The sequence below is a fragment of the Mustela lutreola genome, chromosome 12 (assembly GCF_030435805.1).
Source record: "Mustela lutreola isolate mMusLut2 chromosome 12, mMusLut2.pri, whole genome shotgun sequence".
NCBI lineage: Eukaryota > Metazoa > Chordata > Mammalia > Carnivora > Mustelidae > Mustela > Mustela lutreola.
In genome coordinates this window covers 3,267,797-3,281,724 of record NC_081301.1, presented here as the reverse complement: position 1 = coordinate 3,281,724, position 13,928 = coordinate 3,267,797, and the positions used below count along the sequence as shown (strand labels likewise).

At 62.6% G+C, this 13,928-nt stretch overlaps 2 protein-coding genes across 3 annotated transcripts in view; one reads left to right on the top strand and one right to left on the bottom strand.

Annotated features, from left to right (window-relative positions):
* On the bottom strand, nucleotides 1–11,267 carry SURF4 (surfeit 4). 2 transcript variants are annotated; one of them, XM_059142965.1, is made up of 6 exons: nucleotides 11,078–11,267; nucleotides 3,349–3,535; nucleotides 2,651–2,727; nucleotides 2,059–2,102; nucleotides 1,404–1,590; nucleotides 1–650 (listed from the first exon to the last, which is right to left on the bottom strand). In XM_059142965.1, the coding sequence occupies exons 1-6, from the start codon at nucleotides 11,123–11,125 to the stop codon at nucleotides 384–386; spliced, it is 810 nt and encodes a 269-aa protein (XP_058998948.1). In that variant the 5' UTR covers nucleotides 11,126–11,267; the 3' UTR covers nucleotides 1–383. The 2 variants fall into 2 exon arrangements, with proteins under 2 accessions (XP_058998948.1, XP_058998949.1); XM_059142966.1 differs by lacking the exons at nucleotides 2,651–2,727; nucleotides 11,078–11,267 and having other exon boundaries at nucleotides 3,349–3,372.
* Nucleotides 11,124–13,928, top strand: part of STKLD1 (serine/threonine kinase like domain containing 1) — a 20,004-nt gene continuing 17,199 nt past the window's right edge. Inside the window, exons 1-4 of the mRNA XM_059143028.1 lie at nucleotides 11,124–11,266; nucleotides 11,324–11,519; nucleotides 11,660–11,740; nucleotides 13,409–13,501. Of these exons, the coding sequence (XP_058999011.1) occupies nucleotides 11,124–11,266; nucleotides 11,324–11,519; nucleotides 11,660–11,740; nucleotides 13,409–13,501 (513 nt within the window). The remainder of the gene's footprint in view (nucleotides 11,267–11,323; nucleotides 11,520–11,659; nucleotides 11,741–13,408; nucleotides 13,502–13,928) is intronic.

Sequence of the window (13,928 nt, the reverse complement as noted above, 5' to 3'; positions counted from 1 at the left end):
TGAATGATACACAAATGTATCTGCTCACAGTACAGCTGGAAGCCCCCACCTGCAGCCCCGAAGCAAACTAGGACGGGAGGCCGTGGCCGTGGCCGTGGCCGAGCCCACCACTCGCTCCGAGAAGCCGAGACCTTGCCTTGGCAGGGGGAGGGGCGGGGAATACTGCCTGCCAGCCGGCCGGCTCCAACAGTCGGCTACTAGGTTAGGGGTCCAGAGCAAATTTAGCCATCAATTTTCAGGTGTCTGCAAAGAAACTCTCAAAACATCTGTGCCTTTACCAAGGGAGGGGAGAGAGAGGACACGTGCACGCCGGCAGCTTTGTCAATCCGCCCCGAACCAGTCCTCGGTGGCCGCGGGTCTCAGCCAGGCAGGGAGGGGGTCTGTTACCACTCCTTCTTCTTCTCGTCCATGGAGACGCCCCCAGGACCCAGGGCCACCACCAGGAGCAAGCCTCCAATCACCGACATGGTCTGGAAGAAGTCGTACTTCAGGAAGTCGTGCATGGGCTTATAGACAGGAATGGTCCAGAAGGCGTTGAAGTACACGTTGATGGCAAACAGCCAGACGACAAGAGTCAAAGCAGCCAGCTTGGTTTTAAAACCGATGGCCACTAAAATCATCAGAGCTGTGCCCACGATGTTCTGGAGAATCTGCAGAGGTTGGAAGGTAAGAAATCCCCCCCCAAAAAGGTGAGGAAGAGACATAGTCTGTTTTATAATCAGGCAAGTTGCAAGTGCCCTGGTCACTGCGGTCAGGTGTCAGGGTGACGTCACAGGGGGCGTGCGCTCACCCCCCCCAGTGGGGGCGGCACAGAGAGAGCAGTGCTCCGAGGCAAGCCGGCAAGCCGTGGGGGCAAGGTCAAGGTCAGCCTCCAGCCAACCAGCTGTGATCTACGACACACCCAGCTCCAAGCCTGTGGGCCCCGCAAGCTATCGGGGTAGTTCTGCCCCAGAGCACCTTAGAATCGGGCTCCCCCAGCCATGGCACCAGGAGCCCCTCCCGGGGACCCTCCGGGCCAAGGCACCCAGCGGGCCCTCCAGATGTGCACTGTACGCTCCTGGGGACAAGACAGGCCCTTCTGCTCTGAGGCCGACCCCTGCTTGCACACAGCACGCGTCGGGCGAGGAGCCTGGGTGGGCAGCCCGGGGGCAGCCCGGGGGCCGGCACACCCACGCCGGGCCCTCCGGCGGGGTCAGGGGGACTGGGCTTCATTTGTCCGCTCTGAGCCCATGAGAGCTTGCCGGGTTTTCACTCCTTTTAACAGGATCAGAGGCTGGCTTCCTCGGAGCCAACTCGCTCCGACATGGTTCTGACGGCCCCCGACAACCGGAGGAGGGGGTGGCGAGCAGCGCGCCCTCCCGAAGCCCAGGAGACCTGCCCATTCGAGCAAGTGGGACACTTACGGAGAAGAAGCCGGCGTCGAAGTGCAGCAGGGTCAGGAACATGAGCACCAGCAGGACCCGGCCCCCGAGCTGCATGTACTGCCTGGGCGAGCTCTCGCGCATGCTGGGGACGCCCGCGAACATGCTCTTCCCCTCGGAGCGCGACTCCGCCAGCAGCAGCAGCAGGCCTCCTCCCAGGGCCAGATTCCTGCGAACAGACACGCCAGGCGGGTCGCTACGGCTCACGGGGCCTGACACACGCCCGTTGCACCTTGGCGGGAGCACGGGAAAGGCCCTCGGGTCCCTCTCTCCAAACCAAGTCGGACCAGCTGGGTGACCGCTTCCGCCCGCAAAGGCCCCCCACGGCTCAAGACAGACGCGTCTGTTCTGCCCAACAGGGATAGGAACCTGTTCACACTCGGGCCCCGTCCTAGCCCTGGCTCTAGGGGCGACCGGCCTGTGAGCAAGAGCTCACTCGGGGTCTCCTTCCCTCCCACATGAACACAGGCTCAGGCGAGATGGCTTCATCCGGGCCTGGGCTCGGGGGCGGGGAGGGGCACCCCTGCCAACACCCCAACAGACCCTCAGCACACTTGGACCCAAAGACATCCCCTCTGACTGCTGGTTCCGGAGTCGAGAGCCATGAAAAGAAGCTCGCCATGGGGCACACACGTACCTCATCAGAAACTTCAAGTCCCACAGGATGCTGTAAGCAATCGTCTGGAGGAACAGAGGAGACAGACAGGAGCTGGAGTCAGCATTTCTAAACCCACTCGGCTTTCTACACGATCGACGGGGTGTAAGCACGAGCATAAGATACACCAACGGTCTAGGGCCCCAGGACGGCTCTGAGCTCAGCACCCCGGCTGAGCCGAGCCAGCACCTGCTCCCCCGGAGCCCACGGTGGGCTGGGGCACTGAGGGTCACACACTACAGGTCGCACAGCTCACGGGGCCGGCCGGGCGCTCTTTATGAGGGAAATTGGTGAGACAATGTCGTGGCTGTAGCCAACCCTGTGGTTTGTCCCCCGTCAAAGGAAACTCAGGGAGGCGGCCCGAAGGTGGGTACCCAGAGCCTGGCAGCTTCTCCGGGCACCAGCCTCTCCCCCTCCAACGAGCCTGCTTGAAGGAAATTCCAGTGACTTCTCAGAGAAGAGCAGGCAGTGAGCTCAGGGGGGAGGGACTCTGAGTCCCCCAAGCCACCTTTGTGCAGAAGCTCTGCTCCCGCCACCGCGAGGAGGAGCGCGCCCGGGCCTCGCCCCCGCGTACCTGCAGCGCTATGATTCCAAAGAGCCCGAAGCAGGCGTACTGCACGAGGTTTCTGCTCAGCACCAGGATGCAGCCGGCTGCAAAGGACGAGGGCAAGGCTCAGCGGCTGCGGCCAGACCCCGTGAAGGGCGGCCAGACCCCGTGAAGGGCGGCCCCACGAACCACCCCGAGGAAAAAGCAACTTCCGGGAAACCAGTGCGAGGCACAGACCACACCCATGTCAACTGGACCTCGCTTAGCAGAGACACCGTTCCAGAAAGTGGTCCCTTGCTCCAGGGAATGGACCCCTTTCCAGAGTGGGCGGGCCCTCGGAAGCTGCTCTGGAGAGCTCCAGGACGGGCTGAAAAGGCCCCTCTCCTGCCCCGCAAGGTACCGGGGGAGGGGCTGCCACCAGAAGAGAGTGGTCAGGAGCAGAAGACCTGAGGCCCCCGGGAGCTGCTCTCCAGCCTAAGGCTCTCCCCTGCCCGTGGTCCTTCCCTCGCCCTCCCCCTGGGCTCCGACCCCTCCGCTCCTCTCCCGCCCCCAGATCGCCCAGATCTCCAAGCGGCCCAGAGCACCCGCCCCGAGGCCCGCTGCCAGGCAGGGAGGGAGGGAGAGCGTCAGCCGCCCGCGGAGACCCTCAGTGTGTGTCCCCCACCCGCCCCGGGGCACACGCGCGTGCATCCCCGCACTGCCGCCCGCGCCTGGGGGCCACTCACTCAGCTGTCCCAGCAGGTTGAGGAGCACGAAGGCTGAGGCCAGCGCGTAGCCACAGCCCCACGTGGTGTCGATGTAGTCGCGCTGCTCACCCCACTGGAACCACATGCGGACGCCGTCCTCCAGGAACGTGCTGATCAGGCAGAGGCGCGCCACGTGCGGCAGGTACTGCTTCGTGACCCGCAGGAACTGTGGGCCACAGAAAGCCCGCTAAGGCGGCTGTGGGCCGGACACCGGACCCCCCCCAGGCGCAGGGCCCCTCAGCACCTCTCTGTGGGTCTGGGCAGGCCATCGGCCTGTCTGGCTCAGACCCCCGGGGTGACGGCCACCGCGCCCTCCTGTGGTGCCCTGTTGTCTCGGCACCCGTGTCCAGGCAGCAGTGACGGTCGACAAAACGAGGGACGGCCACCAGACACGCAGTTTGCATTCTCAGGCAAGGGCCTCCGTGAATTAGGATACCTCGTGACAAGCTGTGCGCGGGGCATCTGCCCACCTGCGCCCCCGGGCACGTGCACAGAGCCCTTCTCTGTCATGGGCCGTCCTGCCCCGAAGGGTGGGGAGTGGCGTCCCAGGCCCCTGCCCACCGCTCCAGCTGCAACAACCAAAACTGCCCCCAGACAGTGCCACGTCCCCTGGCGGAACAACCGGGCAACCTGAATTCCCCGGAGGGGAGGGGCTCGCTCAGCACCGCACCTACTGCCGCCGCCTGCTGGTCACACGCCGCCTGCTGGTCACACACAGCTGAGCGCGGCCCCCCGCACCCCAGCGACGCTCAGGCCCCCTGTAGACGGGAGCCAAGCGCACTCTTGAGATGACAGGCCGCTTACATGACAGCCAGGGTCCCGGGCCTAGAGGGCCTCTAGGGTGACCCAGTGGTAAGCTCCCATGTCTACATGTGGCCAGGACCTGTAGAGCGACTGGGAGCGCCCACGGGGGGCTGGTGCGACTCACGGCTCCACGGCCCTGAGTGTCCCACAAAGACGCTGACAAACGGACGGACGACTGTGTCAACAGCAGCGAAATTCAAGTTCGGAAACTCGGTGGCAAACAGAGAAAAGAGGTTTAGGACTTCCTCCTGCCCTGGGGGGCCACGAGCAAAGGCACAGCGAGGAAACAAATACGCGAGCTGAATCGGGGCACCAGTGTCCCTCGGGTCCCAACTGCCACTTTCTCTTTCCAACCTCGAGAAGAAGTGCAAAGAGAAACCCTACAACCCAGGGTGACCGCGGCCGTTTGCGGAAGACCAGGACCCGCCCACGGGAGTGATGTGTCAGGCAGCGGGTCCAAAGGGCATCTGTGGGTCTGACCCCACAGAGGGACAGTCACATGAACGTCACCGTCCCCCTTAGAGCTGATGAAAACTTACTGACTGGCACCAGGGAAAGTATATCTGGTTTCCAAGAGCCTCTCTTAATTGTTGGCATTTTGAAAAGCTGCTTTCCAGTTCTAGACACAGCTGATGCTCCGGGCCACGGGGCAGGAGCCTCTGGCCACTCCCGTGAGCCTTCAGCGGGCACACTTGGGCTGGGTCAGCAGAGGAGCCTCCCCTCCCCCGCCCCCTGGGCCACAGCAGACAGGCTCACCTGGGAGGAGGGAGCAGAAGGAGCTTCCAGCCGGCCGGCCCTTCTCCGCACCCCTCCTGAGCTGGACTGAGCCCCAGGGTGGCGCTTCTGCACCCGCCTGCTCAGCCCTTGACCACAGAGGTCACGGTGAGAGACAAGACACGCCTGGGCCATCGACCAGGCACATCTGCGAAGCCGAGGCTGGGCCCGTGCCCTGTGTGGCCGCAGACGAGCCCCATCTGTTTGGAGGCAGGGACCGGTTCTGCTGTCCCCCCCAAAGTGAGGAAGGCTGTTGCTAAGACTTTCCAACTTGAGTGAGCAGAGGAGAAAAGGAAGGAGAAAAACCTTGTTTGGAAAGAGAGGCCTCGAACGCCCCCGTGAACTCGGGAGTCTCCGCAGCGCACGTACGACGTACGGACATTCGGCATCCACACGCCCCGATGTCAGGCCAGTGGGGCACAGGGACAGCCGACGCTGTAGGGGCCCTTTCCGCTTCAGGGGCCCAGATGCTTTCCTAAGGCCCAGCAAGTCACCGGTGGACTCACCCCCTCATGTAGTCCGCAGAGACACAGGGGTGGAGCCGCGGCGGGACTCCAGGGGAGGCGGACCCCAAAAAGCAGGCAGACAGACATCAGGGGGTGCTGGGCTGCCTCCGAGCTGGAGCTGAAAGCCGCTCCCGTGCTCCCCAATGAGGACAAAGGAGCCCACGCCCCTGGGCTTCGTTCGGAGCCCTCACTGTCAGGCAGCCCCACTGAGCACACGCACTGCTCCGTGGCAATGGCCCAAGAGACACAGGCAGTGTTTAAAAGCCTCCGAGAGGAGTCTGTACCCCTAATTTGAGTGTCTGGGTTAAGAGGATTACAAAGCAACAGAGCGACTCCTCCCTTCCCCACGAGATGTACTGAGGAGACGCTCTGGGCTTGGGGGGAAAAATGCCAAAATTCAGGTTATCTCTGCTGTGAACTAAGCACCTATCTGGTTTTCAAAGTCAGGTGGTCGAGGCTTTGAGCCGACTGTTTTTAAGTCACACTGCTCCAGAATCTCCCTTTTTTTTTTTTTTTTAAAAAGATTTTATGGATCTGATAGAGTGTGTGTGCCCAAGCAGGGGAGTGGCAGGCAGAGAGAGAAGGGGAAGCAGGTGTGACTGCTGGGCCACCCAGGCCCCGGAACATTGGCTTTTTTCTCCTGTGTTCAGTCCGAACAGGTGCTTATGAGGCTGGCTGGTTTAAAAAGGTTCTGGAGGGGCGCCTGGGTGGCTCAGTCGGTTAAGCATCAACCTTCGGCTCAGATCCTGGTCTCAGGGTCCCCAGGCTCCCTGCTCTGGGGGGAGTCGGCTTCTCCCTCTGCCCCTCCCCCCTGCTCATGCGGTCACTCAGACCCGCGCTCTCTCTCTCTCGCTCATAAATAAAAAAATCTTAAAAAAAAAAAAGAAAGAAAAAAACCTATGCTTAAACACGAGGTCAGACCCAGTTTGGGGCACCCGGGTGGCTCAGTCAATTAAGCGTCTGCCTTTGGCTCAGGTCATGATCTCGTGATCTCAGGGACTGGACCCCGCAATGGGCTCCCTGCTTCTCCCTCTGCCTGCCGCTCCCCCTGCCTGTGCATTCCCTCTATCGAATAAATAAATAAAAATCATTTTTAAAAAGGGTTTAAAAAATAAACACGAGGCCAGACCCAATTTTACGGATTCCCTGAATGTGTGTCGGTCACAGCGGTTCAGACTTGGCCGCTGAATCCACATCATGCATCTGTGGACAGCATCCCCTTGACAGATCAGGGAAGAGACCGAGTCAGGCACCCAGCAGCGCCCAAGAGCCCAGCGTGGTCCCTGTCCGGTGTGCGCACAGCACCAGCGTCCAACACGCCTACACGCCCTGCAGAACGCTGCCACTGATGGGAGCAGGTCGTGGCCAGAGAGCCGGAGGGGGAGACTGAGCAGGGACAGACCGCCCCCCTTCCCCGAGGCCGGCCATCCTGCCAGGCTTCTCACAGGCATCTCCAAGAACCCCACCGCCAAGCACGATCTGGTTCGGAGCAGGGAGCACCAGAGGCACTTGGGCGAGACGGAGAGCGAGACTCACTGACGAGGGCTCCAGTTCTGGAGGGGGTTTCAGAAACATACCCCACCTGCGGCCTAACTCGTGGTCACAGCCCACAGCCTGCGGCACAGAGAACGCGACTGTCTCCGGAGTCCGGACGGAAGCGACTGGAGGGACACGGGGCGCAATTCCTGGTGGGGGGCTCAGAGGAAGCGGAAGAAGACGAGTCACGCCTTCTGATCGGCGGGGGGCGGGGCTGCCCTTCTCACGGACCACATCAGGCCCACGCCTCCCAGGCGATTCGGACTGGTGGCTGGTGACTTCCCTCGCGTCAGGCTGGGTCAGGCTGATGCAAGAGTTCAGGGACTCACACGTGTCCATCCGCCGTGACCTCAGAGCTGCTCAGAGCTGCCCGTGACCTCAGAGCAGGCCTCCCAGCTGCTGTCTGCGGGTTCCCACCGCACCTCCAGGAACAAGTGTCAGCAGGCCCTGGTGTGTACCAAAACCCCACGTGACCCAGCGCCCACGCTTAGGAGCAGCGACAGGGCCCACAGAGCAGAACAGAGCTGTGCCTCGTTCTCCAGGAGGCGCCTCGCTAACCGCATGCCCCCCCCCCGTCTCCACCCTGCTCCCCAGAAGAGGCAGGGCGGCTCTCCTCACCTCCGAGGACGGGCAAGCGGGAAGCATGAGCCCCCCCGTGCCTTCCCTTACTCCTGATGGCGTGAGGCAGGAGGCCCCGGGAGGGAGGGGGCGCAGCGCCGAGGAACGAGGTACTCAGAAGCCACCACCGGCCCGGAGCCTTACTCACACCCAGCGGCCATCCGCACAGCTGACCCAGAGCCCTAACACCTGTGCCCTTCGTGCACCCCGGCCCTGTTCTGTCAGGCCATCCTTGCTGCCCAAGGCTTGACCACAGGCCAAGGGGAGCACCTGGGGGTCAGAGCTCCCAGGACTGGCTGACTCATGCCAAAGACAGGTAACCAAGAGCCCCCAGGAGACCAAGGCTCCACTCAGCTTATCTGTCACCTTGGTGATGAGCTGCCAGGCCGCACCCGTTAGGTGCTAATTTTCCTGCTGACCGGTGCAGAAGAGCTCCGGGGTTACGCGGTGCTGAATGGCGGCGAGCGACACAGACGTCACTCCGGACTGCTGAGCTCACTGCTCTCCGGCTCCTTCCAGCCTGGTCTCAGATGGCCTCTGGATGCCTCGCGTCTGCAGAGGGCACGCTCAGCATTTTTCCTAGAGCCTGGCTTCCTGGGAGCGGGTCACTGTCCCTGGCTGCCCGGGGTGAGGAGCTTGATGCCAGGAGTGCGGCTCTCCAGGGGCCTGCCATCCAGAACTAACCGAACAGCTAACCCTGTGCTCTCCCCTCTGTGGGCCTGAAGGAAAGGGTGCGGGCCAGCCAGGAGGCCAGGAGCCCAGCCTTCGGTACTGAGAGCTTGAGCCCACTGCGAGCCGTGCAAGACCACCCTCCCCGCTGCTGAAGGTGTAGACGCTGTGGACAGCCTCGCACACTTCCAGACGGGAACAGTGCTACACACGGATGGCGTGGCCCAGAGTGAGTGTCTTGGGCTTTTGGTCCTAAGTACTGTGGGAAACACAGGCCTTTTTAGGTTCCCTCTCACTAGCCCAGACTTTCAGGCCAAACTCTGTCACTTGATTTGTGCTTTTGTTTTCTGAAGGCCGGGTGAGAACGTGGGTGCATCACGTTACCTGATCGGTGCCTTCGGTATTTCCCCATTCCTTTTGAATGAAATCATTTTCAGTTCTAAAAGACTGGACTCAAGCATCTTTATCATTGGCCGCTTTGTTTTAATAGTAGCGGACCAACGCGAAAAACAAAAACGCCGGCAGCTCGGCCAGGTTTTGTCCACGGGAAGCTGTGACCTGGGATCTGCGCTCGGATCTGCCCACATCCTGCGTCGAGCCTGCCTGTGGCAGCAGAGGCTCCTGACTTTGGTTTTGAAGTTTTGAAGACTTTGGTTTTGCCCTCCCAAGTCACCCGCAAGGGGGCACGGAGATGTCTTCGGACATCTGCTGCCACCGCTCGGGTGGGCCCCAGCACGGAGAAGCCGACCGTGGGAGCCCGCGCGGCCTGACGCCCACAGCCCCGGGCCGCTCCGGGAGCCAGGTGTGACGCGCGTGCTCTCTGATGAGGCCAGCCCTTCTCCCTGTTTTTGTGCCGGAAGAACACCAGGCCTCAAAAGCTTGTCCTGTGTAGCACGGGGCAGACCCCAGCAGGCCCTGCCTTCCTTCCCAGCAGAAACGTGGCGCAGGGAGACCCTGGGTCCCCTTCAAGGGCCTTTCCGGTTCCAAGATTCTGCTTCTTCCATTTCAAATAAAACGCATGGAGAAAAAGAAGAAAAGATTACATAAAGAGATTTTTAACTTTCTTTTTTCTGTAGGAAAGTTTATCATCTGATCGTTGGCAGCAGCTGGTTAGAGACATTTTAGCTAGATTCGGTTATGAAATGCACTTGCAAAATCAGGGTTCTCCAGGCTGAAGAGCGAGTGTACAGAGCTCCCACGGCGCCCTCGGCTGAAAGGAGCCATCTTCTTCGGGAGTTGCTACTTGGGGAAATGAAATCGGGCCACGAAAACCGTGTCAGTGAAAACCGACAGGAGAGGAAGGCCTGCTCGGCTCTTGAGAGCGCTCGGGGAGTGGTTTTTGCGAAGGATACAGTTTTTACACTGTCTGTACACACAGAACCCTGACCTCAGGGAAAACTGTTTCTTCAAACTGATACACTCTTTTTCTGCCCCAAACTGGTCTTCAGACACCAGCGCACAGGAAAGTGGTGGAAGCAGACCACACTAGAAGATTCGGCCCTCGGGGAACAGCGGAAAGCCTGCTCACCCGCACCTGACCCGAAACACCTTTATCTCTTCTAAAATCACACAAACCCATGCGAGCCTTCCAATAAGCTTACGCCTCGGCGTTCGATGACTCAACACGACCTCCATAAAAATTAAAAACTTAACCTCACTACTGTTTCCTCTGGCAAAAACCGCAAACGCATCAAGGGAACCAAGGAACGAAATGGCAACTGGGCGAGACCCGGGTGGGCCTGGCAGGGATGACGCTGTTGACCCACAGACCCAACGGGACACTTTCACAAGGGAAAGGGACACTACACAGCCGAAAGCTTAACCGAGAGAGGGTGGCAGCGCTGTCCTTCCCCCTCTCTGACTCGGTCCATCCGGTGTGCGTCCACTGCCTGCTCCCGCCTCCCTGCTGCTCAGGAGGCCGCCTGTACACTCTGGGAGGGGAAACCAACCCAGGAAGACGGGCTTCCCCCTCCGAGGTCTGTGTGCAGATAGGGACCCATTCAATCCGGTCCCAGGGCAGAGTCCAAACAGGGAGGGAAAACGCGGGAGGGTCAGAGGGACCCCACGAGCCCAACACATCTGGGCTTCGAAGAGCAAAGAGGAAAGCGCCGAGACTGTCTCTAGCGGGGCACACACCAGGGCGCCCCCTCTCTCCGGGAGGGCCCCCCAGGCCTCCAGGCGGACCAGCCCCCGCTCAGGACCGGAGCTCCCCACCCCGCCCCCTAGGAGCGCCGGCGAACCGGGAAGCGCGCAGGGACCACCCCGACGGTTCAGAAGGGAAAGGACGCTCCGGGTCGCCAGACTTGGCCCAGACCAGCGGCGCTCCCAGGACCCCAGGACCCCGGGCTCCCTTCTCAGGAGGGGGCGAGGCAGCCCCCTCCACGCCCCTCTCCTTCTGGGAGCGCCCGGGCCGCGTTCGGGGGGCGAGGCTCGCCGACCCGGGCGCCGACGCACGGCCCGAGAACACTCCCAGAGTCCCGGCGGGGAGGCGGCGGCCAGGGCGGGCCGGGCCGGGAGGCCGGGCCGGGGGAGTCCCGAGCCGGGAAGCGCGACGAGCCCGGGAGGGAATGCCCCGGTTGGGGGAGGGGAGCGATCCCCCGGCGGGGTCGGGGGCGGGGGGGGGCGCGGCGGGGACGCGGCCCAGATCTCGGGGCCGCCCTCCGGGGTCGGGGCCGGCTCTGCGGGCGGCCGAGGGCTCGGGACCCGAGGGGAGGGCGGGCGGCGGGGGTCGGGGGGCCCCGCGGAGGGCGGCTCGGGGCGGGGGCCGGGGGCGGGAGGCCCGGCCGGGCTGCAGGCCGCACCTGGTCGGCGACGTCCTCGGCCGTGCCCATCAGGTCGTTCTGGCCCATGGCGGCGGCGGGAGGCTCGGCTCGCTCGGCTCGCTCGCTCGCTCGGCGCTCGGCCCGTCGGCGCCCGCGCCCGCTGCGGCCTCCACAGGAAGTGCCCGGCGGCCGGCCTCGCTCCTCGTCCGCGGCTCCAGCGGCTGCCACGTAGGCCAAGCCTTAAAGGGGCCGCGCCACCCGGCCCGCCCCGGCCGCGCCTTAAAGGGGCCGCGCGCCGCCCGCCGCCGCCCCGCCCGCCGCGCTTGAGGCTCCGCCCGCCGCGCTCCGACCCCGCCCGCCGGCCCCGCCCGCCCCGCCCCGCCTGGCCCCGCCCGCCGCGCTCGCAGGCCCCGCCCACCCTCCGCAGGCCCCGCCCATGGCGCGCTCCGCGGCCGCCAGGCCCCAGGGCCATGCGCTGGAGGTGCCGGCGGGAGCCCCGGAGTGCGCGGTTCCGGCGGACGCACCTGGGGCAGACGGTCGCCCCCGGGGTGGGGGATGGGGTGCTCCCCGGGACGCCGTCTCTCCGGAGCATGCTCAGTCGAGGGTCCGCGCGCCGGCTAGGGCTGGGGACGCGCCCCCAGCGCCCTGCGGAGGGAGGAGAGGCTGGGAGTCTCCCCTGGAGACACTATGGAGAAGTACCAGGTGCCGAGCTCTTCCCTGGCGGGGAGGCAGGGGCGACAAGAGCCCGCCGGTTGGGGGCGAGCCAGGGACCCGGACCTCCGGCCACCTCCCCACGCCCCTACTTCCTGGTTTACCGGTCACTGCGCCTGGAGAGGTGGCCGATGGCCAGGTACCACCCCGGGTCAGGGTCTGCCTCCAGCAAGGAGGGTGACCTCGGGCCCCTCCAAAGGTGACCTCCTGGGTGCCCTTTGCCTCCTGGGGTCTCAGTTTCCCCCTCTCAAATGATGGATGAAATGCAGGACTGTCCACCCCCATCTGTCTGAATGCTTGGTGCTAGGGAACTCCGCCTCCTCGCCCTCCTCTGCCTCTCCTTGGGCCCGCCGGGACAGGGCACCCTAGAGCGTCCAAAATTCAGAATTCGTAGTCCCCAAACTCCAGTACAGGGCATCCCTAGTCCCAGGGAGAAGGACTTGGGTCTTTTCCAGGGCCTGCCTGTGAAAACATGGAAGACTTGAAAAATTGACAAAACAAAAGGAAAGCCGCAAAATGAAAATGAATGAACATTTAATTAACTGCTTCTATACATAATACGTCACCTTCATTAAATGTTAGATTCAGCCTTTGTAAAAATGTCATTAATTTGAAAACAATTTGTAGATTAGATTTTTCTCCCTTTGTAAGAACTCCCATTCGTGTGGGAGGAGCCTCCAAGTCAGCCAGTGATGAAGGCGGTGAGTTTCCGGGCCGGGCCGGAGAATTCGAAAGGCAAAAGCACCTTTTCAGGAAGAAACAACAGCTCCCACCTGAGACACAGTGTGTTTTACTGTTTGACCTGCCTCTGAAGAGGGCCTGGGCATGCACCTTCTTAGACTGGCGTAAGCTGCTCAGGACATTGGCCCCCCGACCCCCTAAGCTGGGTTCAGGCCACGCACGGGCTGCATGACAGAATCCAAGACTTGCCTGGACCCTGAGGGTCCCCAGACTCGGTTCCGCCTCCTGCATTCACTCCTCTGCACTTTGCCAGGCCTCTTCCGTCCTCTGACATGTAATGCCGGTGTCTGCCCCACCCCGGTGGCCCCTGGCCTCCCTGCACAGAGCTCTGACACGGCAGCCCTCTCTCTGCAGGTCTGGTTCAAAGCAGAAGGTCCAGACTCAGGCCGCCTCACTTATTAGCACGCTAGCCCCAGACACAAGGACCTTGCTCCCTTCCTCCGGGGTGAATGTGAGAGAGCCACAGTGTTGCTCGCAGGCGGTTGTGGGGTGCTTGGCACCCAGGCCAGGCCACCCACGGCGGTGACTACGCACCAATGATGGGCTAGTTAGTTTTTTGGTTTGGATGCTGAGTTTGGAGGGGGTGCGGGAAGCCGGGGTAAGAGGTGGCTGGAGACAGTGACTAAAGCTATGCCCCACGTGGGCTGATGCTGGCTCCTAGGTGCCCACGGGTCCCTGCTGCAAGTTGGAGAAGCCGTAGCGGGTGGTGTGGAAGGAGCTCCCGCATGGGCCCCAGAGAGATGGGCCCGGGTTTCTCAGGCTCCGGGACATTCCCTTCTCTGCGCAGTGTGGTGGAGACGCTTGCTCCGCCAGCCTGCAGGAGAAGCCGGGGCAGGAAAGGTGTCAGGGCTGAGCACACTCCCACAAGGGGAAAGCCCGTGCGCATTTCCTGAATGGTTCTCTTCCTCTTGCTGATAGATTTTGGGCCGGATGAGTCCTGGGGCCTTGGGAGTGAACCTGGTGGTGGAGGAAAGAAAAAACAACGTCAAGGTCAAGCTCGTGATCAAGCAGGTGAGAGGTGGCCCTGGGCGTGGGCGTGGGCTCCCCAGACATCCACGCATGTCCCCATGTCGGAGAGGGGCCTCCCAGTGTGACAGCCGGTTCCTCTCTGCCAGTGGACACAGAGGCAGATCCCGGCGAGAGTAGCCTTGGGGGCGGCCTGAGGTTGCTTGGGCTTCCGGGCGCCCCTGACGCTCTCACCTGGAGAGCGTCTGCAAACTCACCTGGAGAGCGTCTGCAAACCGCCTCCCCCACTATTTCTTCAGCACGTGCTTCACGCCAGCCTCATCCCGTTCAGCCTCCCGCCAACCCTGCAAAGCAGGAACTGGGGGCCCCTCTACAGCCGAGGGTGGGGAGGCTCGGGGAGGCTGCAGACTGGCCAACGGCACACTGCTCCCAAGAGCATTTGAATTCAAGCTACCTTTTTACCAAGGGGAGC

What these genes read in the sequence shown, in the direction of transcription:
- SURF4 (XM_059142965.1), bottom strand. Translation starts at nt 11,125, where the DNA reads ATGGGCCAGAACGACCTGATGGGCACGGCCGAGGACGTCGCCGACCAG. An exon ending in TTGGAATCATAGCGCTGCAG is followed by an intron (nt 2,103 to 2,650) that starts GTACGCGGGGGC and finishes CTGTTCCTCCAG; the next exon opens with ACGATTGCTTACAGCATCCT. An exon ending in GACTTGAAGTTTCTGATGAG is followed by an intron (nt 1,591 to 2,058) that starts GTACGTGTGTGC and finishes GTCTGTTCGCAG; the next exon opens with GAATCTGGCCCTGGGAGGAG.